Raw genomic sequence first — 27,100 nt, forward strand, 5'->3', positions numbered from 1 at the left:
ATTCTTAAAAAACATTTGTAAAAAAGTGACACACACGCCATAATGTAAATTGCTTCTAGATTTGGCGTTTGAGTTAAATTTTTGCATTTTGATGCTGAAAGTTATTATTTTCTGTATACATATGGCATTAAAAATGTCCCTAGTTAATATTGGTAAGAAGCAAATCAATAGTTTTGTTTTATCAATGATAAAAAGTTCCGCTTAAACAAGAAATAGGTTCGGCCAAAAGAATCGAAGCCATTTCGTTTCCTTCACCCAAACTACTTTAGACCTAATTTTTGTGTTACTAAAATGTGTTTGAACAAATGACGAAACAGACTGTAATAGTGAAAAATATAGTGTTTTTGATGTGTTAGTTATGTCGTCGCCATAGTTAGTTTTACTTAATCCACGGAGTCATTGCTGCTGTTGTTGCACGTAATGATCAGGGTGTATGAATTAGCTGTCAAAAGAACGGTTGTATCGTATACTTTGTATACCAACCTACTGTTATTTAACTTCACTATTACAGTGGCCAATTATTAATCATATGTTAAAGTGATATACACAATATTTGACTTTTGTATATGCCAGTAAAAAATGTTATGGTTGCTTAGTTTAATAATTCATAATAAATACGATTCTAGATGTTAAAAAAAATACATATGTTATAAAGTTTGTAGAAAAGCCTGTGGTATTTGTATGTCTAATGTGTATGTTCTGTATGACTTGTTGTTGTTATTAGGTTAATTCCTTGCAATGGCTCAGTATTACCAAATAGTTGGACAGGGGCATTCATTGACTATTGAGGATTTACAACGTTATTGTCCCAATATAATATGTTCAGATTCGTTGATAGTCAACCAAGATGATCAACAACAATATGCCCAACAACAGGTCAGTGACTTATAACACAATTATTTAAATTCATTATTTTTGTATTTCGTATTTGAAACAAACTTATTCTATATATACTATTCACTTAAGATTGTGATATATAACCATTATGCTTATTTACAGTAGACATTTTAAATGTATCTCATATAAAATTACAGGTAGTGGTCCAACAATCTGAACAGCCAAATGATATAATAGTAAGTGAAGGTGTTCAACCACAACTTGTTGTTGGTGATGGCTTGCAATATCAGCAGCAATACATTATCCGCCATGACCCACCATTGCAACAGCCACCTCGTACAGACTTTCAACAACAGCAACAACAGCAGCAGCAGCAACAACAACAACAGCAACAACAACACCAGCAAGCCTTACATAGACACCAAGTAAGTGATAATATAAATAGCGATGCCTATTCAGACATGAATATTAAGTGTCTCTATGAATACTTTATTTATAGGTTTACTACACATCTAATTTATCTGTGGATGCACAGGTTGTGTTGCAACAAGCTCAACAGATCATTGATGCATCTTTGATGCAACAGTCATCCCCACAACGCCCACAACATGTATGTGTTATATTAGCTAAATGTATGGCACAGTAAATAACATGTTATGCATGTATGGCATTAGGATACATTTATTTATTTTAGCATGAATCTTTTGGTTCAATGTCTTAAAATATGCTTTGGAGATAGTGGCATTATCAACAATAGAACTAAACATGAGATAAAAATTGTACATTTAAAACTCTAACAATTTTATTTCTGTTCTATATAATTTTTCACTCATCTTATAGAATCTTTTGTTATTATTTTTCATTACTTTTAGCTGTCAAAACCAATAAAAGCAACTAAACATATTGATGTTAGTGTAGGGCATTGCCAGTTGTACACATTTGAAGCATCTATACTCAGTTTTACTCATGAAGTATAAAACAAATATTTCATGATGATTTCCTCCCAAATAAGTTAGTTTCAAGTATCCCTTGTTTGTTTTATTACATATTGTATTACTCTTGTAATTTAGATTTGCCTTAAGATTATTGGAACTATTTAACCTTCACTTTACCGAAATAAAAAATTTAAGATGTATATATTCCAATCTTGTGCTATATAAGACTTCTCATAAGTATATCCTTTTTAAATCTTCTCAGTACAATTACTAAACATATTACATCAGTTTAATCCATTTAATAACAATATATGGGTCATTACTAATAATTTGGATGCTGGCAACAATTTTAAACTGTGAATGACAGTTTAAAAAAAATTTACTAGTTATTCTTGAAGGTCTTCCTTTTTTAAAACTTTGTTTATTTTTTTTTCCTAGTCACTAAAGCAATTTTATTCACAACAAACCTTACATCAGTTTATTATCCACCTGTTGATTAAGTACATGTGATAGATGTTTTTAGTCTTCTGTAAGAACATTATTCTGAATCTATTTTAACAAATAATTCTAGTTATTGCTTTGCTTCTGATCTTCTATGCAAATAAAAAATATCACCAACACAACTAATTTACTTAATTGATATTAAATGTTAAGAACTGTATAGTTAATTTTTTATAGAAAAATAATTGTGTATGGGGCAATATGTTTTTATGATAGCAAGAGGTTAACATAAGTACTTATTTTTTACAATTTCAAGCTGTTCTAGTCTTGTTTTTGTAAAATATAAAAACAATTAAATTTTACATTAAACCCTCCTAAATTATATGCTATTTATTTTTTTAATGTTTAAGCAAAATTATTGTAAAGTTTCTTTAAAACTCGCACAATAGTTTTACATACTACACATATTTTCTCAATATTTCTTATAATATTTACATCTACCCTCTTTACATATAGTACTTGAAAATCACCTAGTTTGTTATAAGTGTTTTGTATTTAATGTTATAAAGGTAATTTTATTTTTCCTCTCTCTACTTTCAAGAAAGCTTCTAAAATGTTGACTATTCCATTATATTTTCTTGATTGACGCAAATGTAAGTAATTTAACATGCAAAGTAACCCCTTCTTTTAGAATTAGAACCCCTACTTCTAGAATGTCTATGATATGTCTAAGGATTCTAACAACTTAACTCAAAGTATTTTGGGACTTATAATTTAAATTAGACATATAAAATAATATACATATATAAGATTATAATGTTGTTTCTGACTATTTTAGTTAAAAAAATTGCAATTAAAATGTCTTAATTAATATGTGTCGGTAACAATTATAGAGTTACTGCTTTTTACGATACCAGCAATTAAATTAATATAAAAATAACTATTGGTCAATGTTGTTAAATAAATCTTGTAAATAGATTTGATATGGGATATATTTACAACTTATTAAGATTCATGTATGTATAATAATGTCTCACAAGTCTTTTAATTAAGATTATGTAAAGGTTCTATGGAATTTTTTCTCTTATTTTATATAAAAAAAGATGTATATATTACCAGACCATTTTATTTTAAAGCTTTTTTTTTTACTAAAACAGCTTTATTACTTTATATTTCGGAAGTTCGTATAAAGTTATATAATAACATTCCTCTTATTATAACTTATCACTACTAGAAACTGCACTCCACTAGAACATCTGTCCTAATTTCAATGAAGATTAACAAAACAATACCCTGCAACATTTTAAATATTTATATTTGGTAACATGACCATGAGTATCGAAATTAAAAGAGGCTTATAATTTTCATTTTGATTTAATACAAATTTATTTTATAATCTTATTAATTTGTGTCTAATCTTAACCGACTTCAACAAAGGATGATCCAACTGTCATGTTATAACCACATACACCAAACCATATCATTATAATATTGTCTAGTTGGTGAACCCAGCGCACATACTATCACAGCCGACTGTCATCCATCCAGCACAACAGCCGCCGCCGCAGCCACCGCCCACACCGACACATGCGGCCCAAGCTGTTAGTTAATGCTTTGCTGCTTTTTACAATCCATTAATACTAATTATAATATGAAAATAACGGCAATGTTCTATTACATGAATCGTAAATTATAGGCACCGCAACAACAACAGCAACAGATATCGAGAGCGTCCCCGCAACTGATGCAGCACTTGCAACAACATCAACAGCAGATACACCTACAGCAACTCCAGCAGCAGCAGCAACAGCAACAGCAATTGCAACATCATTTACAACAGCAACAACATTTACAATCTCAGCAGATACAGCCTCAGCAAATACAACAAATTGTTATGCATACTGCATATGTTAATCAACCAGTGAGTTTTATTTATAGACTATTTTTGTTATTCACGCCTAAACCCAAGCACTGAACCGTATTAATATGGTTATTGATTCAAATTTTTATGTTAAACCAAAAAGTAGCCTACATCGTAGTTTAAACATATAAATTTATTGAAATCGATTCAGCCTTGAAAATGTTACAAATAGAGCAATGTTTGCATTTATAACATAATAAATTTCGATGCTATGATGCTTATAAGGTATAATATATTGTTTTCAATATATAGGGTACACCGACGCGTCCAGCGCCTCCGAGACTTCTCAATCAAGCACTAAACAACCCATCCGGTGTTACGTTAGTACGTGCACCGGTGCGTACGGTGAGGCCACGGAGACAGGCGATGCGATCACAGATGCCCACTCCGCCCTTACAAGTACCTGCCGCAAGACTGCTCAACTCACAACACCAGCAGGTAAAACAAACGAGCCCAGGTCTACTTAATAAAACAACCTATAAATACATACACAAACCTAATTGACTGTTATACATTCTTAACGTAATTTTTGTCTTAACAAATTCAATTTATATTTTCTCATTTCACATGTTATTACACGGGATTGGAAAAAACATTTAGTTGTCCTCACATATGCAAGCATTTTTTAATTATGAATAATTTATACTAGCCTATCCAGATAATTAAAGTCTTACTGTAAACAAATAAACAGAAAAAGATTAATGATTAATGCTATCTTAGATCTTCGCGGGTAAACATTTTAATAAAACTATGTTCACCGTGTACTTTATCGTTATACGTTTCACCGGACGATTATATTACTTTCATGGTTACTGAAAGGTAATCGAAAGTTAGGCTGACATAGCATGATAAAAAACTTAAAGTTAAATGAGAAAAACACGGTAACCATAATTTATTAGTAATTTATTTATATTCCAGGCGAATGCTAGTGCTGGTCGCGGTATTAACGCGAACGGCGCCAGTGTGTCCGGCGGGGTGGGGGCGGGGAGGGGCGCGCGCGTCCCCAGGCCTGGCTCGCCTCGCGTCCTGAACCCACATGCTGGGCACGCACAACACAGACCACCACGGTCAAGGACGCCGTTGATGCAGGTCTTATACTTTTACTTAATACTTTTAACTAAGTCGAGTAATTGTTCTTAGATATCATTATCCACAGAATATCATTCGTTTAGATAAATAGACTAAAAAGACCTTGCTTGCAAGCTCATATTTTGTTAATAGTGCATTTGAATTTCAAGTTTAACATGAATCCTGTCAAAAGATTTTGTTCTGCCAATTTCGTTCTTTATTTAAATAGGAACCTACAGTTCAGTAATAGTGTTGGGATATTTTTCATAAGTTTACTTAAATTCTACTTCGCACAATATAAAATTTCCTCCTTTTTTTATTGAAATAAACATTATATTAATACTATTGTATTTTTTAAATTCAGCAAACCCAACAACAACAGCAACAACACCAATTAACGCAACATGTCATCAATCATTCACAAGTTCAACAGCTTAATCAACTAAAACTCGCCACACAACAGGTATATTATTGTTATATAATTGCTATTTTTTTATTAAGTACCTTAAAGATATAACGCGCTCCTATTTAACTATATATTTGAGAACTACTACTATCTCTAAAAATACTTTTATATGTCTTGTCTCATAACACGTTGTCAATATTAGAGTTTAGGAAACACTGCGATCAAGTAATCGAATGTATCATCTCCATAAAATTTTGTTTAACAATATTTCTGTAAAAATTTCCATCGGATTAACCCGTATTGTTTACCGTTACAGCAACAAATCCTCCTCAATCAACAAAACCAGCAACACGTTCAGCAGCCAGCGCGTGTTATAACACCGCAGGGAACTATCGTAACGCAGACCTTACAAACGCCCAATACCCAACATTTAACTGTACAGACCAACCAAAACGGACCCCTACCTCAAACATTGAACGCTACCCAGCGAGCCTCTCCGCATCCGCAGGTCAAAAAGGTCGTAGTTCAACCGAACAACGCCAATGATATGGATCTCGAGGAGAGCATCACAGCGGCGATAGTACAAAAGAATCCAGTCAATGAGAACGTTACCACGCCACAACAATTCCACACGCAACCATCGATGCGACAAAACCACAATCCAGGCGCTCATAGTGTTCAACACATAAACTTTAGCCCACAGCATGGGTTCCAACAACAAATAGCCTATGAACACCACATGCCCCAAACGCCCCAGTCTCTTAATCAGTTGCTCTTAGAATCTGAAAACCCAGATGAAGGATGTCAATACGTAACATTATCCAATGGCCAGAGCATGTCAGTAGCTGAATATAAAAGAATGCAGCATACATCTCGGACTTTAATACCTCACCAGCAACAAGCAAGGTATCTTTATCTATTTGAGCCCAAAGTTATTCTAGCTTAAAAAATTGCTAGTCTTGTAATTTTTAAATTAACTTTATAGGGAAAGTGGTAGACAGACATTAGTAAGAAGTAAAGAACAACCACGACCAGTGCAAAGAGTACATCCCATGCAAACACAACAGGCTAATCACATGAATGGTAAGTATATCATTGTTAATACTATACAATGTATATGCATTTTTACACATATATAAAAATGAAATGCCACTTTATGGTTATTTTAAAAATAATCAGCTAATGTATAAAAAAAAATCTAAAGCAAGGAGTTTTTATTCATTAACTCTTTATAAAATTATGTTTCAAGAAATTTTCGTCTAATTTATAGAGTGCAATGATTCAGCGAGTGGACCTTCTGAACAATCATCAGAATTACCTTCAGCTAAAATGTTAATATTCCTGCAAAGTGGAGAACAGAGACTTATTACTTTTACCTTACCTAAAGAGAGTTGTACGCTTCAAGAAGTTCTTGAACAGGTAAAAATTATAGCTTGTAATTGAAATTATCATATATAAAATAATTTTGGGGAATTGATAAATGAAAGTAATTTTTTACTGTTTTAGGTCAATGTTCCTTTCACAGAAGATACTCAAATACAGTGTATGCAGAATACCAGTACTGAAATAGATTATTTTGTAACAGTAGGTTCAACTATGAGAATTGAGGAGATGTTAGAAAATCATCCAGTAAGTTAAATACTGTTATAATGAGTGTAATTTTATAGTAATATGTGTATATCTACATATTTATATAATTTTTAGATGTTAGTTGGAGGAGATGTTAGTAATAGTTCCACAAATATATCATCACAAGCACAGAGCAGTGAAATGTCCACTCCCGAAAAAGGACCATGCCCTGAAAATGGTAAATATATTTTATTTATGCAAATAGCAAAATTTTACAAATGCCTTGATTATTTTATAGTCATATTTTCAAACCTCTTTCAATATATCTATAATATATTTTCCTCTTGCATGTAGAATTTTATCTTATCACTTGTGTGTAATAGGTTTGTTTTGTGAATTTCTTAAAAAAATTTTTTTTTCTTTTTCTGCTATATTTCAATAGTTTTTCATCAATTTACCGAACCATATAATTATTGTTCCAGCAAATAATAGTCCAGAATCTCCGGAACAAAGATCACCGCCGCCGCGGTATGTTGACGGTATGCTGGCTGTTTGTAAATCTTGTGGTTACACTGGATTCGACTTCAGCAGGTGTCAAAGGTACTTCAAGGAATTTTATCTCGTTAATGAACTATATATATGCTTTATGTATTGTTAGGGAATAACCTATAAGTAAAGTAAAGTATTTAATTACCTTACCAATATTGTCGAGATATTAATATAATAATTATTATAATTTCGTTTTTTTTTTTTTGGAATATAGAATTAATTCATTATTTTTACTAATAACATAGTTATAATGTTCTTTGAAATTCCAAAATATATATGTATAGAGATTTTAAATGATTTATTTAAAATATTTTAAAGTCTTTAAGACTTTTTCTCAATGAAATACCTTTAAGTGGTCCTCATATATTTTATATATTTTTAAATGTATATTTCCAGATGTAAAAGAGTTTTCACAGAAGAGCCTAAAAGTGTACCAATACCAAATAAAAATGTAGACCTCAAGAAAAAGGAACCAGAAAAATCTTTATTAGACAAACACCTGTAAGTTTGAAAACAATTTTAACTTTTGCTATAGCTTCCTAAAAAAAAGTTAATATTTTTGTTTTCCATTGCAGCCCTTGTGGAGAAAGTATTAAATTAAATCTCCTCAAATCAAATGTGAAGACTATAAACAATAAAACTGTAAGTACTCATAACTGTATTTTCATAAACAAGCACATAGTTTTAGTTCAAAAATATGAGATAGTATTAATCTTTAATGCAATTTTAACAAGCAAACAACAAGATAACAATTCCCTTCATAACTTTTTATGTAAATACATATTCGAATCTCTAAAATCAAATGCTTCACCCAAACATTAGGCTAAGTAACTAACGATACAAACAAGAGTTATTCCTTGATCAGTATTATAAAATATTTTCATTAATTGCTATACTAAATTAAGAATTTATAATAAACAGATCATACAAGATAAAAAACCAACACGTGTGAGAAAACAGCGAGGTAAGCAGCCAGATCCTGAACCAGTTATATTGACCTTAAGTTCGGATGAAGAGGATTCAAACAGTTCAATGTTAAATAACCAGGTAACCTTAATAATATTATTTTTGTAATAACACATTTTATTTCGACTTTGTGAATTTATTTTAATATAAGTAGAGTTAGTTGCAGTTATCAAATCTAAAAATAATTTGAAAAAATACATATTATTGATAATTTTCTCTATTCAGATGTCATTTTAAGTACTTAAAATATATATATTTTTTTAATTTTCATCTCATATTAGATTTTTGTATGATAAATTAATTAAATTAACATATTATAAATTTTAACAGCACGAACAATCAATAAACATGAAGGAGCCTTCGTTGAGTGAAATTGAAGGTGGCACTTCAGATAGCGGAATTGGAATTGATAATATGGATGGTAAGTGTGATATATCCTTTTTTTTACATATAATGACAAATAGCTCTATTTTTGTCAAAAAATATATGTCATATTATGACTATAAAACATGGGAAAAACTTACATATTCATGCAATATGATTTCACTGGTTATATCTAATTTTTTTGTGCATACGCATTGATATAACAATACGGATTTACTACGCAATTTGTAAACCATAGTTTTATTTCAATATTTCACTAAAATATATTCAAACATTCTTCAACTGCAAAAGGTTTAAAAAAAAAACAAATCTATGTATTGTTGAGACGAAATTACTTATTGAGTGTAAAGAAAATCTTTATTTATTCTGACCGTATTTTCTGTGTACCGTATCTGTGTTCCCATTGAAATAGTATATATCATCTACTACTTAATAAAATATCACAAAACATTGAAAAATATTCTCTATAAATGAATAGATATAGTAGTTTGTTTGACTACCTAGTAGATACATATTAATAATAATTTTCATACCTAAATTGCGTATTTCTACTCTATAATATGTAATATACTAGTTTTGATTTTCGCAACTTAATAAAAAGAAGAATTAAGATAACCAATTTCAAATCCTGAAATAAATAAATAAAATTGTTGCAAAGTTTATTTTTATTGCTACATAATAAAATGGTTTCAATGGAAGATATTAATAAATAAAATTGTTCTAAAAAAAAAACACTCAAAGTTCATATTTAAATCTTTAATCTCATATTTAACATAAATTGAATGAATGTAAATATATAAATTTGTCATTTATGTCCAGGAAGTTTCTATCAGTCGTTCACAATAATTAATTTTAAAAATGTAATAGTCATGACACATCTACATTGTCCTAAAAAAAAAATATATAAAAAATGGTATTCTAAATATCACCGACAGAGGATCGCCACATTTAAATTTGTTTCCGTTATTACACTTCGTTTTACTTTAACTAACAACACGGTTCCTTACAATAATTATTAAAAAAAAGTTGCCAGGCGAAAAAATATTTTAATGACAACTGCGAAGGGATGGGAATTGTTCGATAGAAGTAATATTTTTATTTTTTTAATCCAAAAAAATTAATGAACATTTTTTTTTTATTTTAGTGTGTCATGTTACGAATTGTAAAATATCAATAATATGAAATTATCAAATATTTATTTTTAATTTTTAGCGACAATATCGATTCTGGACCGAAGTATTTTTTATCTGCCGATAGTATTTTTTTACTTTTGGCTTTCATTTCTTAAAAATGTTTTTAATATTTTTATAAAAAATTTAAAACAGAATTTGTTTTTGTTATAAAAAATATTAATTAAACTACGAAAACAACTATTGGCAATGTTGCCAGATGGAGCTATTTAACGTCAATGGCGCGCCAACCGTTTTTACCGAGCCACGATTTTATTAAAGCCACTGGCTACAAGTAACCGATTCTGTCAGTGCTGATTGTTATTTTTAGTTTAATTGTGATTGCGATTTGCTTTTTGAATTCTTACAAAATAAGATAATGTGTATTGATAGACATTACCGAGTCGAATGGGAAAAGAAGACATTTTCAAAAGTATGTATTCGTATTTCGTTATACATTTTTCTATATACAGGCTATGTAAAATTTACATAGATACATAAATTATTCTAAACTCTAGAAATTCAATGTCTATTATTGCTTACAGTACATTGAATTATTAAACATAAATATTTTCTACTAATCGTTATATTCCCTCATAGGACGGCTTCGTAAAACACTAGATGATTTGACATTATCAGGTCAAGAGCAACCATAAAGTAAATGGCGTCGGTTAATCATACGTGTTCAAAAGCATGACTTAAATGTTCATAGCAGCAGATAAATTCATCAAAAACAAGGCAACAAGTTTGACTAGATAAAAACAAAGTTAACTCATACCAGTGTATACTCATATTTTAAATGTACCTTTAATTAAAAAAGAAAACAGGTTAATGAATAGTATTTTAGGTATCACTTGAATCTAAACTAAACTTGAATCAAAGACAAAAATTTCAGCTAGTTTTGCACATTGCAGTCAAAAGTTTGGACCATCAAAGTGAATACTTTAAAATCCCTGGCCAATGGAGAGATTTAGTAAAACTTGGAATACATACGTCAAAATCTGCTAAAATTCTATTAAAAGTATTCCTGATATGCTGAAAGAATTTATAGATATAGACGAGAAAGAATATTGGATAATGTTGGACGAATCGTCTGTTGTTTCTACAAATACAAGGCTAACTGAGTGTGGTGATGTGATGAAGCGAACTGCGTTAGAATTTTCACGATATTATTTGAAACAGTTTAAAACAAATAATACTAATTGTGTTAAACTGCATTTAGCTGACACAAATGCTGTGATAATAGCATTAGAATAAATTGTTGGAAATTTCAGGAATTCTTTGTTGCCTTTGTTGTTTTAGGCTCAAATGATCTCGGTGAATTAAAACTCTCGCAGCTAAAAATTTCGTATGCCAAGAAATGCTTTAGAAAATGTCAAGCGAAGATGGCTCGATTTTTTGATTATGTTGTGCAAGTTGGTTTTACGATTACCCGAGAATCTAGCAGTTATAAGTAATCTGCGCTATTTTTACACCAGCACTATGATTATCACGATCTTTAAACATTTCTGCGGTCAACTTACTTTGGGAATTACCAGCTGAAGGAGCAGATACATATTTAATACGGATTCACTGGCAGTCATTAAGAACGTTTTGGTTACATTTAACCATAACGTTCTTATATACTGCCATATCATCTGAGTTTGACAAGAACGTGCGGCACCCTCAAGATACATTTGGATACCTAAAGTTTCAAGAGTTAGATTCATTTCCAATAACAGCTGTTACTTTAGCAACTAGGAGTTGCTGAAGTTGAGAGAGAACAACATTCATAATACTAATATTATGAGTGTTGTTTTTTTTATGAGAAAGGTGGCAAACGGGCAGACGGAGTTCTTGAAGGGTAGTAATCACCATCGCCCATGGGCAACCGAATCTCACTCATCGGAGGAAATGCAGCTATTGAAAACTACTTCACCACGATCTTCTGTGAGAGGGTGGTATTTCCCCGATCGAGCCAGCCCCATATTCGAGCTGTAGTAACTCGACTACAGCTAGGCTCTTACCACCTCAAAAAAAACGAAACTTCGCAGTCGAATGCCGCTTCTTTTGTTCGTTTCTTATCAGAAATCACACGAGAGTGTACGGATATTGCTGTAAAAATTGTACACCTACGGAATACATGGCTCAGCTTTCTACGAAAAAATTATGAAAATTCGCAAGACTCGGTCCAAACGTCTTAAAAAATGATGATGCGCTTATAAAGATTGTGAGAGGGCAAAATTAGTTAATTATTATAGATGTATTTACACTTTTTTTATTTTGAAAATTCTTTATAAATAAGCTGTTCTTTAAAAAAAATCGAAATTCAAAGGTATTATTTACATTGTTTCTCATGCACAATTAAGGGGGATTTCTAAGTATTGTTAAATCGAGAAATTTTTGAATTAAGGTTGCTCTGTATACTAAATACTGTCATTTTATAATACTTTAAAGGCAATATTTGATAATATTTAGTTGTTTACTAATGATTTTCAAGATCAATTAATAAAAAAAAAAATTAAATACTTCAATAATTTAATATTTATACTAGTTAAAATAAAATGTGAATTAATAGTTCGAGTTTAGTAAATATTAAATAAAACCGCAATAATAATCTAATGAATTTATTCCAAATTTCCCGCCTTAATCATCAAAATATATTCTAGTAACACTGATTTGTACTTACAAATTTGTGGTTTTAGTCTGTGGCGAAATGACGGCGGCGTAAATATTTTTAGTCTGTACGGTCGCACGCTGTCATTATTGAAGCTTATGTTCGATTGTAGCTACTAGCCTGTGTCGGTAGTGATTTTCCATGCTTATCTTAAAAAATGTCGGCCGGTAAGTATTTTACATTCGCGGGTATAAAACGAAGACTATTAGTAGGTATATTTCGTGTACAACTAGGTTTATAATATTTTGTTCCACGCTTCTGGTGTGTTGGTTGATGCCACTATTGATATTCCGTCATGGTTACACATTCAATATTACGATTTGAGCATTTTAACTTATTTTATATAAATAAGTTAAGATTTATATGTTTTTTATCTTTGCTTTATTTAAAATAATAATATGGCAGTCTGTACTCTTTTAAAAAATGCGAAGATCGTTTTTAATTCGTATCTGAATCATTTATGTTGCCAAATAAACACAAGCCACATTTAAATCTCAACCAATACTAGATCAAAAATATTTTATTTACATAGAATAGTATTCTGTTTCCTTTTTTTCATTGACTATATTTTTTGTAGATGAAAGCAGAGAAGAGATATTTCACAATCTACAAGGTATTGAGGCTTTTCTCAATTGCCGGACAATTAGGATAGGTTCATACAGATACTCTCCCAAAGAAAAGGTAATATAAAATAATGATATCTTATAATTCATTTAAATTACAAATTTAATGATTTTCAAATTTAAATATTATCTTTCAGGTTCACATATCATCTAAAGGTATAAAAATTGTTGCTCCCTCATTAAAAAATGAAAACCGAGATGTTGCTCTTCAAATACCATTGAAAGATGTTGTCCGTATGCTTGTACATTTTGGCAAAGGCCTACCTGTAATTTTTTTATACACAATGAACAAGTGCGGTGTATTAATAAGGAAAGCATTGGAAATGATGGAAGAATCAGGTATTAATTATAACAATTGATTTCCTTTTTTTGAATAACTGATAAGGCATTTAAAGCAACTCTTTATTTTTCTTACAAATATTAAGAACTGCAGTTACTTTATATTTATTGTACAAGGTGTATATTAAATGTAATTATTACAGAATAGTAAAATAATAGCTATTAGTTCTTATATTTAATAACTTAATAACTCACTGACAAAAATTTGATGTTGAATATAGTTTTTATTGCATATTAAGTGCCTACTATTTTTTAATTTTTCCATAGGTCAGTTTTATAATCCATCATCAAAAGAAGATCCATACAAAAGAATAACTTTACTACCTGATGTTCTCACTGATGAGACGAAAACTGTTTTTAAATCAATATTTGGTAAAAGAATGGAAGAGCTTACGGCTAAAGAAGCAAACGAAATACTTGTTAGAACCTGCCCCATAGAAAATAGTAACACTTCAAAATTAATAACAAGGTCAATGAGCACTTCCATTAATTCAGGAAATAAAAGGTAAATAAATTTACTATGTATATATATATAACTATAATTAGCTTTAGATTAACCCTTAATATTAATACATAAATGGTGATTTTAGTACACATCCAGCTGAGATCAGGCAAATATTAATATATCCACCTGGAAAAGGAGGGATTCCCATCAACACAGAAGACTATATGTGCTTAGCTCAAGATCAGTTCTTGAATGACGTTATAATTGATTTTTATTTAAAACATTTAGTTCATGATATCTTAACAGCTAGTCAGAGAGAAAAGACTCATATCTTTAGTACCTTTTTTTATAAAAGGCTGACAACAAAACCCAGCAAGGTTAATAAGAGTTCAAATCCCCATGAGTGGGATAGCACTTTAACACCAGCACAGAAACGTCATGCGAGGGTGAAGACATGGACAAAGAATGTTAATATTTTTGAAAAAGATTTCATAGTAGTTCCTATAAATGAAAATTGCCATTGGTTTGTGGCTATTATATGTTATCCAAGCTTAGATGGGTGCAGAAGTATGATCGACAATAGAGCTGTTATACCACATGTGACTAAGAGAAGAGGTAAGTATTGAATATCAGTTGGGAATAAGATTTATACTAGTAATCCATTTTATTTTGTTTATAATAAAATTTGTTGCAGAACGTAAATCCTCAATGCAAATAGGTAGTACTACAATTACACCATTGACAAAACAGGAACAATTGACATTGAATTGTGACTCTGATAATCTTAGTGAAAGGGATGAAGCGGAAGCTGAGGTACTTTTTCTTTGTATTCTATTTATATGAGATAACAAATAGTCAAGATTAACAGAATTTTAAGGAAAAGCTACAAACAGACAAATTAAAATGAAAAAAGTTGTACAAGGCTAAAGAATTATCCATATCAAATACCGTGACATTTAATTTTTAGTTCTGATACTAAACATAATAGATAATTGTTAAAAGTTAATGATCCTAATAAATTTTTATGAACTTAAAGCAAAATGGTTCTTCTGGAAAAGTGTCTCATAACATAAAGTTGTCTCAACAAGTATAATTAAATATATGTATCAAAATGTTTAACCCTCGCCTCTTATACCAGGAAAGTGACCTTGACATGCAATGTGATTCTGATGACGAAGAAAGTGAAAAAGTAGTTGAGAAGAAACCCGAAACCCCTGTAGTTAGAAAAAATGAACCCATTAAACAGTAAGTTGAAAAATCCTTATTTTTATATTAATTTTTATTGTGTTTAAATTTATTGAGCTTGTTATTATAGGCCCTGTATTTTGATATTTGATTCATTGGCTGGAGCTTCAAGATCCAGAGTTGTGGCTACGTTACGGGATTACCTTACTTGTGAATATCAGGCAAAGGTAATATACTAGATTTATTATACAATAATTATTAATATTATTGTAATGATTTAAATGTTTTTTTTTTTACAGATATCTCCACATAAAGTATTCAACAAAGATAATATTAAAGGTAGCTGTCCGAAAATTCCTCAACAAAACAATTTTACAGATTGTGGCTTATATTTATTACAATATGTAGAACATTTTTTTAAGGTAATATATTCATAGTTTTAATTTTATAGTTTTCTAGAATATTTTAAATAATTTTTTATATGTCTTGTGTTTAGGATCCTATTGTGGATTATTCTCTGCCCATAAAACAGTTAGCCAACTGGTTTGATGAAATTGTAGTAACAAGAAAACGTGAAGAGATTTCAATATTGTTAAAGAATTTAATGCACAAATATAACCCAGACTCGCATTTAGCTTTGCCTGACATTACATTCCCAACATTACATGGTAAGAATATATTTTTGTTCTATTGTTTTATTTATAAATATTTCATATTTATATATGTTATCAATAATCACTGTCTATAGGTAAATTAATAGAAAATGAAGAACAAGCAGAGGAAAGAATGGATTGTGAAAAGGGTCCTTCAAATAAAGTACACAAAAACGACAAGGAATCTGAGGGACCAACTGTTACATTTCTAAAACAAACTCCATCCGGTGAAATTCTAGTTAAAAGAAATTTTGGTGAAGAGACAATACTAAGAAAGACAATAAGACTCTCTAATGATTCAGAAAATAGATCTGTAGTGCAAATCAAACAGGAATATGGTAAAAAAGGTGACAATGAAAATCAAATAGTTATACCAATTAAACTGCACTCTAGTGATTTAGTTCAAAACTCTTTAATTGTGAATAAAGGTAAAAACTTTAGTGATAAAAAACATGGTGTAAATAATCAGACTGTATCCAGTGTTAACTGTGTCCGACAAAATGTTAGTGAGAGTGACAGCAATTCATTTCTTAAAGGTAGAAGGATAAATAAATTAGAAGATGTGGTTAATGATTCAAATAAGAAGTTTAAAAGGAATGAATGCTAAGATTTTGCCTGTCCATTTAATCAATTTATTAAATTATTTTTAATTTAATTATTACAATGTGTATAGTTGTTTCAGGGACTTGTAAATATTAGTTAATGCTATTAACTACATGTATTTAATACTGTATCTGTTTTATAAAATAATGTAAAAAAAATAAATGTATTATATAGCTTCCATAAATACAAAATAGTAAGTTAATAGTTGTGATTTTCTTTGGTTATGTCTCATAGTTTTTCTATATTAGCGTTAAGAACCCTACAAATTAAAATAAATCAAACAAATTATAAAATTTATTTCTTTCACACATTTAACAGCAAAATTTTTAATAAAAACTCAACATGTAAAAAAATATAGTATCTTTATACGATGAAATATAAAACAGTCATAAGAATGGTCTTTCGGGTGTAGTATTTCAGATTCAAGAATTCCTAATTTTTTCTTATTATATCAAAATACTTTAAATTTTAATCACCTCTAATAAATGAAATTAATACTATTATGTGTAAGAGGTACATATATATTTGATATCTATACATACATATATATGTATGTATTAAAATTTTACAAATGAAATAAAATCCTAAACTGTTACACGAAACAATTATATTGGCACGTGTGAATTTACTGAGTAATCATCGCCAAAATGCTCTAAATCGTTTTGTTAAGAGTGGATTACACTGATGTACTGATATTTATCAAACATAGAACAACTGCAAAGAAATTGGCTTTTAAAAAAATCTCATTGAAATCGGTCGATTCGCTTGACAGCTACGATGAGACAGACGGAGATACAAATATCAACGTCAAACTTATTTATTTTCACCCCCTCTTATTTGCGTCGGATTAAAAAAACAAAAATACTACATTATTGCTTACTGCTATACGATGAATTCCGAGTAGGTTATTTCGAAAACACATAATCATATTGTTGTGTAAAGAAATGTAATTAATCGTAATAAGAAGTTCTCTCCATTATTTAAACAATTTGGCACTGAAATCGGAAAGAAAATGAACTTTTGAATGAAGTGAAATGAAAAAGTTGAGACTGCAGTTCACAGCATTAGAACTGAAAAAAATACTTGAGGTCCAATTAAACCTTTGTGCTGTACAGGAAGTCAAGTGTTCCAGTGTGAAATGCTACTACGATTTACGCATTACAACCAATTTTTTCGATTGTTATGGACTTATATTCTAATGACAGTAATATCATATTAAGTTTTTCTTATAAAAAGTTAACATAAAATGATTTCGATGTCTAAGATTCTACTAATGGTGCCTTTAGGGTTACAGTTTATCAAGCACTCGAAATATAAATAAAAGTTACAATGAAAAATATCTATTAATATACCTTTATAGATAAATAATATCATGTTTTTTATCTTTTTATAATTCCAATTTTCCTAATAAATGTCTGTACATATTTTTTTATGACTTACGGTTGAAAAGTGAGAACCCAAAGCTCAAACAAATATATTCCACTAATATTGTCATTTTGATGCCAATTTGACAGTTTATACTGAGTTATTTATCAGTGGGTACGTACCTAGGTAATTCACATGGTGAATTAAAATTATAGAAACATAACATTTACGTTCTGATGAAAATATTCTGTTATCGGTAGTTATACTTCATCCAGAATTTTCATATTGCTTGCTAGATAAAAATGACCAATAAGGCTATTGATATTGGATTTTTAGAAGAAAAATCAAATTGGTTATTGCATCCAAGATTCTTTCCCAGTAAAGTTGGTGGAAAACCTGCTTGGTTAGATTTAAAAAACCTCCCTAGTCCATCAGAATTAGTGTGCAAAAGATGCAATGATCCTTTAATATTTTTATGTCAAGTATGTATTATTAAAACTAATGTTTACTATTTCCATTATCATACTCTATTTAAATTTATTTACGTTATCCAGGTATACAGCCCTTATGAAGAGAAGGATGAATGTTTTCATCGCACAATTTTTATTTTTATTTGTAAAAAGGGGTCATGTTGTCAAGTAAACGATTCTGACAACTTTCTGGTATTACGATGTCAGATACCTCGCAAAAATGATTATTATTCATTTGAACCATATGAAGAAAATGAAAATGAGGTGAGGATTTGAGATTTTTTTTTTTATTTATGGCAATCAAATCATACATAATAATTTCACATAAAAATTTGTTATTAAGTTGATTGTGGTAGCTTGATTGAAATAACTTATTATGTTCCTTTGTAGTCAAATCCGAAATATCATGAGAGAAACTTAATTGTTAACTAAGTTTATATCAAAAATAAGATATCAAAGACTGCATTACATATTGAATTGTTTATAAAATTAATTGCTTTATTTAGTGTTTTACTTTAGTTGAATGAAAAATTACTAAAATATTTTTTCTATATTTCTATTTTTAAGATTTTCTCTACGGACAAATGGCCCAAATTATGTTACATTTGTGGTGCGAGAGCACCATCTCACTGTTCAAAATGCAAGAAAGTCTATTATTGCAGTCGTCAACATCAAATTCTAGATTGGAAAAATCACAAAATAGAGTGTCCAAACCTACAGGTATGTAGATTGTATAGGATATTAGCCCTCTACTGATATAAAGAAAAAATCTATCTTTGATGTTATTCTTACACTCTTGATTTTCTTTTAGCAAACAGATCCACCTAATAGTAACTTTGTTGTGACTGAAGGAGCAAAATCTTTACTTTTTAAAGAATGGGAGCTCATTGTTGATGAAGAAGATGAGGTAAACATTTATTAATATCAAATTAACAAAATTACTTGGCATTAGTTATATTATAATTATTTTTAGGAAGATCCCACAAATGTTGACACAAATCAGGAGATGGAAAAGCTAAGGAAAATGATAGAAGAGAAAAAAGCTGGAACAATGGAGAATTTAAGTGAAAAAGAATTAGAACAATATACAGGTAGTGTGCCGGAGGATAAGGTTTTTAATAAATTTAGCAAAAGAATAGCTCGGCATCCCGATCAAGTGTTGAGGTATGATAGAGCTGGAATACCATTGTGGATCACCATGAATTCTGGAAATCTTCCTATACCTAACTGTAAATACTGTAATGGAGAAAGGCATTTTGAGTTCCAAGTAAGTTTTTTTTTTTACTATAGAAGCAGAAAATTATTCTTCTACACTCAAATAACATTGTTATGATTATGTTTTTGGTTCTAGATAATGCCACAACTACTAAACTTCATAAATGTTGGAATTGAATTCAACAGTATTGACTGGGGTGTATTAGCTGTTTATACTTGCAGGGAGAGTTGTAATGAGGGCCCAGCATATAAAGAGGAATTTTTAATCAAACAGGACTTAACAACTTAGGCATTTATATAAATAACTATAAATATTTACAATAATTAAATAAAACATCATAACTCTATCTTATTCTATTTTTTGCCATACTCTTCTGCTATATATGTCAATAAATCATTCATTCCATTAAATTCTGTTCTTGATTGAGGAGGATTGTTTTTTGGTAAAACAGGCAATAAATTTCCCATCTTCATTCTGAAATCTTTTAGCTGAAATAAAAAATCATCAACATTATTGTGTTGTTTAGTAACATTTGTTTTTGAATTGTCACAGAAACTTACATCTTTAGCGCCAGACAATTTCCATATACCATAACACAAACATGTTGTACCACCTATTGCATAAAGAGTACCCCAGCCAAGAGCTCGTAATGCTAGTATTGCTCCAGCATCTGCTAATTCAGCAGAACTATGTAACCCTTGAAAAATACGTATATATCAATAAATAACGAGTGTAGAGCTGAAATTATTTTATTAAAATTGAGGAAAACAGAAACCACTAAAATTTTATTTGCCGTATTGTTTTAAATAATTAATAGTTTTGTATGAAGTCAATAGTACCTTTGTTAAAATATTTGGGGTCAGATTTCTTGGCAACTGATAAAGTTGCGCTAAAGCCGATAAATGCAGATAGCCCAGCAACCGAAGCTAGGAATGCACCAGCTAAAAAATAACGAAGTTAGTTTTTTTATGTTATGTTTATAGCATGAACTTAAATTTTGTAAACAAACCTTTTATTCGCTGGAGTCGTTCTTCATCAACCATTTCAACCCAAAACTTATTTATGAATTAAGAAATACAACTATTTATAATACACAAAACTACAATTACAGTAAATTACAGTAACTATCTCATACGGTTATATAAAGTAAGCGAACCGCAACTTTTACTCACATTTTCATACATTGACATTTGACGTTTCACTTGTTCAGTACCTAAATTAACAGATAAATACTAAAATAATAAATATTAGAATATCAAAGGAAACTACACAAAGTATTTCTTTGTATATACTTTATACGTATATATTGTAAGAGAATAAATTAGTATTTATAAGGACCACAAAAACACCGTATATGTATTATGGACTTTATGAAATTAGAAAATACATTCGTGCATTATAATTAAAAAAGATGTTTTCCATACCTCTATTTTACATAGTTTTGTGAAAATATTTATTATAGTACTATATATGTATATTAATTACCCAAGTATTCCCGTTATTTCATAAGCTTCGTGTATAAAATATGTTGCTGTATGATTCTATATAAATATTAGTTCTGAATTATAGCATCTTAAAAATACATTATTTCTTTAAGAGGCGTTATAAGTTGAGTGTCAGTTATTGAACAAAGAAAATCTTGAAAGTTTCTTTTTTTTTTCTACATTTTTCATATCATTTGATGTCATTCTACTCTTTAAAGTTAAAGTCATCCATTCATAACATATGTCAAAAGTCAGAACTCGAGTCCACATGTTTGTTAAAGTTATGTACACAATACATATTTACATTTTCAATATATAAAGTCGTGTGCCTTTAAGCTGAATACAATAATAATGATAATAATAACTTAAGATGAGGACAAATGTTATTGAGTTATTTGAGGATGTGAAACGTAGAGATACTTTTTTAAAAATATGTGCGCCTATGGTTAGATATAGTAAAGTTCAATTTAGGACTTTAGTCAAAAAGTGAGTTAATTTGATATTCTATCAATTTAGATTAATTTGATATTTTTTTTTGAAAATTCAAGTAATATTATTGAATGTTTTATTTTATTTTTCAGTTATGGGGTCGACTTGTGTTTTACTCCCATGATATTAGCTGATTCATTTTGCCAAAACGAGAAAGCTAGGTCAAATGAATTCATAACAACTACAAATGATACTCCTTTAATTGTGCAGTTTGCCGCTAATAATGTAGATGATTTTGTAGATGCATCTCAGTTAGTTTATCCATATGCTGATGGTGTTGACTTAAATTGTGGTTGTCCTCAAAGATGGGCCATGAAGGATGGCTATGGGTGTGCTTTGCTCTCTAGACCAGAGTTAGTTCATAATTTATTAAGAAGTGTGAGAAATAATTTGCCAAGCCATTTTAGTGTGTCAGTCAAAGTACGAATATTTCAGGATTTAAAAAAAACGATTACCATGTGTCAACAGTTGGAACAGTGTGGAGTTAATTTCATGACAGTACATGGAAGGACTCCACTGCAGAAAAGTGGGGATAATATTGATGTTGAAATGTTAAAGGAGGTTTGTGATTTGGTTAAAATACCAGTTGTTGCAAATGGTGGCATAAAATCATTATATGATGCAGAACAGTTATACAGCACATTAAATTGTGATGGAATTATGGTAGCCGACGGTATTCTAAATAATCCAGCTTTATTTACAGGGGCCAATAGAACCCCTCTTTACTGTGTGAAACATTGGATGAACCTAAAAGACTCGAGTGATGACAAAATAACATTCCAATGTTACCATCATCATTTAGTTTTCATGCTAGGAAAAATACTGACAAAGAAACAAAAGCAAGAGTTTAACAACCTTAGTGATTTCGATGAGGTTGATGTCTACATAAAAAAATATGTTTTGGATTCATTTGATGGAGATGTAGAAGTGAATCATGAATTAGAAAATTTTGTGGACTGTGAATTTAATAGTAAAATTACATTGAAACATGCTCACAAATGTAGGGGATGCGGCAAAAGCATTTGTTATTGTATATGTACGCAATATGATTATGATTCTAATAAGGGCAATTACTTTAAATCATTTGTAACTAACAATGATGGTATTGATTTTATGGACAGTAACATGTTTGATGAATGTAACCTTTAGTTATATTTTATATTGTTATATATGTGATACTATCCTAATATACAATACATATCATCAGTGATACAAATAAAAAGATATTTATGTTTTATAATTCTGTGTTTCCTTTGAGTTATAATTTGGGTGCATTTAAAAAAAAGGATGCATAGGCTGATTCTGAAATAGTGTATTCACTACCTATATCTTAATTTCTACCTTCCAATGGATGGAATTATAGTCAAGCAATATCCAGTTCAATTAATATATATATGGGGTTTTCCAATAGGGACGCTTGAACTTTGACAGCTGATTGCGGCCATGTTGTTTGAGTGACAGCTGTCAAATGCAGTGTGTTATATTCATTCCGTCCTCCCAAACCACCATGGCAGGTTACAGTGTCGAGCAGCACGTGCAAATCATAAAATTGTTTTATGAAAATGGGTCTTCAGTTCGAGCAACGTTCCACGCACTTCGCCCGTTTTACGGTCGCGATGATCGTCCTGCCGAGTCGACTATCCGTCGATTGGTGGACAAATTCGAGTCAACCGGGTCAGTTAACAATCAGCCGGTTCCCGTGCATCAACGTAACGCGAGATCTGCCGAGAATATCGCCGCTGTGCGCGACAGTGTCCTCGAAAACCCGCGGCAGTCAATTCCGCGTCGCGCACAGGAACTCGGCCTTTCGCAGACGACAACTTGGCGAATTTTGCGTTGTGACTTGAGCCTGCACCCGTACAAGATCCAGCTGACCCAAGAGCTCAAGGTTAATGACCACAGACAGCGCCGTGTGTTCGCTGACTGGGCATTAGAGCAGTTGGAAGTTGACGCCGATTTTGGCAAAAAAATCATCTTCAGCGACGAGGCGCATTTTTGGATGAATGGCTATGTCAACAAGCAAAATTGCCGTATTTGGGACGAGACCAATCCACACGAGGTTCACCAAGTGGCAATGCACCCGCAGAAAGTGACTGTTTGGTGCGGATTTTGGGCCGGAGGCGTGATTGGTCCGTATTTTTTCGAAAACGATAATGGTGTGGCCGTCACCGTCAATGGTGAGCGATACCGGTCGATGATAACCAACTTCTTTTGGCCTGAAATCGAGAATATGGATTTGGACAACAAATTGTTTCAACAGGACGGCGCTACGTGCCACACAGCACACGCTACGATGGAAGTTCTGCACGAGCAATTTCTGGACATGGTCATCTCGCGCGGAGGCGACGTGAACTGGCCACCGAGATCGTGCGATTTGACCCCGCTGGACTTTTTCTTGTGGGGTTTTCTTAAGTCGCAGGTCTATGCCAACAAGCCGCAAACCACCGATGCCCTCAAAGTCAACATACGCCACGCCATCGATCAAATACAGCCCGATTTGTGCGCCAGAGTCATCGAAAATTGGACCTTTCGTGTGCGCGCCACCAACCGAAGCCGTGGCGGTCATTTGAATGATGTCATATTCCATACATAATGGGGTCGATAGACCTTCCAAATAAAAAAAAAAAATTCGCAAATATCTTTCCTACATGTATTTTTTTTTGCATTTCAAAGATCAAGCGCCCTTAATGGAAAACCCTATATCATTCTGTGGAAATAACATTGTTAATCAACTGCTATGTTTGTGAAATATTTGATTCTTAAACTTTTGAACCTTCTTTTCAAAGGTATAATATAGACCTATACTACATATCTTATGTCCTACAGGCTTACAGCCTCTGAACCATTAATGGTTTAGGGTTTTAAATATTAATAATTGAACTGAAATCCTTAATGGAAAAAATATATTATAGGTATATATATATATTTTATGATTTTGACCTTAATGTTGGAGTGCATGTCTGTAAACAAATTGAACTTTCAAATATAAAATCTGTTATTATGAAGCATATAACATTTATGGTAATTTTAATTTCCTGCAACCATAAACGTGTTGCCAGTATGATATGCATGCAAGCATGTCTATTTGATTTTTATGGCCATTAGTTTTTACTAAATAAAATTGTTTAATCCATTTATCTGAAAAATGTTTGAGAATATGGAACCCTATGTAGAGAGAGAAACCGGCTTGCGTTTGAATTCTTGTAATATACAGTGTGTCCCAAAATGACCACGTCCCAGTGACACAGGAGTTAGATGAGCTCGAGATCTATCAGTTAATAACAATTTGACCTCAATAAAAATATCACAGTTTTCGAGATATTCGCACTATTTTTTTTTTAAATCGCTACCTTGTGTCGGATTTTCTGCTATTGTTGCCTGGAATAGTTTCGGATTGTAAATTTTTTTATTGTTCTGACATCTTGAATAGCTTATCCAAATATTAAAATTATTATTTTACAGAGAAATACTTTGATTTCAAAAACAATAAATTGTTTTACTGTGACTCGTGACCTTGTGAAAAGACAAACACTAGCTTTGACTAGCTGGTGTGAAAAAAAAACTGTATGACACCGAGTTTGCAAATAATTTTAAAAAGTGGTCTACTTAATGCTGATTTAGAAATGGTAAAACACTAGTTAATTTTTTAGCAAAAACTTTGACATTTAATTTTTTTTCTCATTAGGGCCCTAGCAGTACTAAGTGTGCAATAAAACAAAAAAAACTGTTTAAAGGAATTATCATAAGAGATTGTTAAAACAATATCAGCAATTTTTTATTACAGCAAATGTTCGAACTACCTACCGTGTACTCTACACATAAACGGCATCTTTTAAGGAATGAGCTTCTGAGGCGCTTAAAACTTATTTGTGAAATTTCTCAAGCCACTTTATTTACACGTAGCTGCAGTTCTTCTTGTGTTCTGATAGGTTTGGAATAAACTTTGTCTTTTATGCATTCCCATTAGAAAAAATCTAGGGGATTTAGATCTGGCGATCGCGGTGGCCATAAAATTGGTCCCAAACGGTCGATCCATCTACCTGGGAACGTTTGGTCGAGGTGTGGTCGGACGTTGCGAGCATAGTGGGCTAGGCACCCATAATTTTGAAACCACAACCTTCCTCTCAATGCTAATGGCACATCCTCGAGAAGAAGAGGTAGTTCGTCCTCTAAAAATTGCAGGTAACTTCCGCCATTTAAGATCGGAGGCAGCACAATTGGACCTATTATTTTGCCATTTAAGATACCAGTCCATAAATTTATCTTAAACTGGTGTTGGGCCCCGTCTTCTCTCATCTCGCGTGGGTTTTCCAACTGCCAGCTTAAAAATGTTATAATGTTAAAATAACCATCTCCATGACATGCGGATTCGTCGCTCCACAATACCATATTAAAAAAGCTTGCACGCGTTTGGCGTAATCGCTTGACAACAGAGTTTGAACCCTTTTGATATGATATGGGTGATATTTGAATCTTCTTAAAACTCTTTGCAGACGACTTTGAGACGCCGATCCGTCTTTCTATCAAACTTAATGAAGTTGATGGATTTTCTGTGACTACCTGCAAAAATACATCGTCCTCTTGAGTATGAAGTCTTCCTTCCGAACCACGAAAACCAGGGATTCTACCCTCTCTGTACGCAGAATCCAGTGTCAGTATGGTCTCATAAGTCGGGTGCCTACGGTTCGGATATCTTTCTGCGTACAGTCTAGCAGCCAAATTTGCATTTAATGACACGTTGCCTCGATTAGAAACAGCCCTTGTTACCCCCTAAATTACGTACATGTCAGCGTACTCGAGATGAGTGCATACTGCCATTACAATCACAAACACAGTCCAAATCGTAAGCTGATGAATGTCCAGAGTAATGCCAAGTTGTCGCTATGATCACAAACAATAAAAATAATTACAGTCCGAAGCTAATCCAGACAACAATAGCAGAAAATCCGACACAAGGTAGCGTTTTTTAAAAAAATTAAAAAAGTGCGAATATCTCGAAAAACGGGATATTTTTACTGAGGTCAAATTGTGATTTTCTGATAGATCTCGAGATCATCTAACTCCTGTGTCACTGGGACGTGGTCATTTTGGGACACCCTTTATATACCTACTTATACTTTAGGTCATGAGTAACTAAAATACAGTATTAGCATAGGCTTGTATCTCAATATTTATTTTTATATGCTTTTCGTTTTCAAACAATTGCTTCTTTTTTTCTATCGAGAATGATAATATTATTTTAATTTAATTAACTAGTAAATCACGAAAGCGTGGGAAGAATTAAGCTACAAATGCATGATGCCACAATTGCGACATGTCGCAAGCCG

General features: G+C 31.3%; 4 protein-coding genes across 9 annotated transcripts; 3 read left to right on the forward strand and 1 right to left on the reverse strand.

The window, feature by feature from the left end:
* Nucleotides 1-21: 21 nt before the first annotated feature.
* LOC116765553 (uncharacterized) lies at nt 22-16,953 on the forward strand. 6 transcript variants are annotated; one of them, XM_032655055.2, is made up of 29 exons: nt 22-152; nt 725-876; nt 1,035-1,262; nt 1,337-1,447; nt 3,713-3,814; nt 3,910-4,134; nt 4,387-4,572; nt 5,053-5,223; nt 5,567-5,665; nt 5,925-6,514; nt 6,594-6,691; nt 6,879-7,027; nt 7,115-7,237; nt 7,313-7,415; nt 7,660-7,777; nt 8,123-8,227; nt 8,302-8,368; nt 8,648-8,773; nt 9,023-9,113; nt 13,479-13,582; nt 13,662-13,863; nt 14,131-14,368; nt 14,454-14,923; nt 15,003-15,121; nt 15,447-15,553; nt 15,624-15,720; nt 15,793-15,915; nt 15,990-16,161; nt 16,242-16,953. In XM_032655055.2, the coding sequence occupies exons 2-29, from the start codon at nt 739-741 to the stop codon at nt 16,751-16,753; spliced, it is 4,974 nt and encodes a 1,657-aa protein (XP_032510946.2). In that variant the 5' UTR covers nt 22-152; nt 725-738; the 3' UTR covers nt 16,754-16,953. The 6 variants fall into 6 exon arrangements, with proteins under 6 accessions (XP_032510946.2, XP_032510950.2, XP_061377885.1 ...); XM_032655059.2 differs by having other exon boundaries at nt 1,373-1,447; XM_061521901.1 differs by lacking the exon at nt 3,713-3,814.
* A 1,322-nt stretch (nt 16,954-18,275) lies between these two features.
* LOC116765929 (programmed cell death protein 2) lies at nt 18,276-20,146 on the forward strand. The gene is made up of 6 exons (XM_032655580.2): nt 18,276-18,596; nt 18,669-18,848; nt 19,152-19,304; nt 19,396-19,491; nt 19,558-19,851; nt 19,936-20,146. Exons 1-6 carry the CDS (start codon nt 18,417-18,419, stop codon nt 20,086-20,088), a joined length of 1,056 nt encoding a protein of 351 aa, XP_032511471.2. The 5' UTR covers nt 18,276-18,416; the 3' UTR covers nt 20,089-20,146.
* LOC116765930 (transmembrane protein 242) lies at nt 20,077-20,989 on the reverse strand. Its single transcript, XM_032655581.2, has 4 exons — nt 20,810-20,989; nt 20,640-20,741; nt 20,361-20,497; nt 20,077-20,288 (listed from the first exon to the last, which is right to left on the reverse strand). The coding sequence occupies exons 1-4, from the start codon at nt 20,841-20,843 to the stop codon at nt 20,154-20,156; spliced, it is 408 nt and encodes a 135-aa protein (XP_032511472.1). The 5' UTR covers nt 20,844-20,989; the 3' UTR covers nt 20,077-20,153.
* A 530-nt stretch (nt 20,990-21,519) lies between these two features.
* Nucleotides 21,520-23,013, forward strand: LOC116765977 (tRNA-dihydrouridine(20a/20b) synthase [NAD(P)+]-like). Its single transcript, XM_032655629.2, has 2 exons — nt 21,520-21,770; nt 21,866-23,013. Exons 1-2 carry the CDS (start codon nt 21,655-21,657, stop codon nt 22,920-22,922), a joined length of 1,173 nt encoding a protein of 390 aa, XP_032511520.2. The 5' UTR covers nt 21,520-21,654; the 3' UTR covers nt 22,923-23,013.
* Nucleotides 23,014-27,100: the final 4,087 nt, after the last annotated feature.

This window comes from Danaus plexippus, chromosome 11, assembly GCF_018135715.1.
Source record: "Danaus plexippus chromosome 11, MEX_DaPlex, whole genome shotgun sequence".
Lineage (NCBI taxonomy): Eukaryota > Metazoa > Arthropoda > Insecta > Lepidoptera > Nymphalidae > Danaus > Danaus plexippus.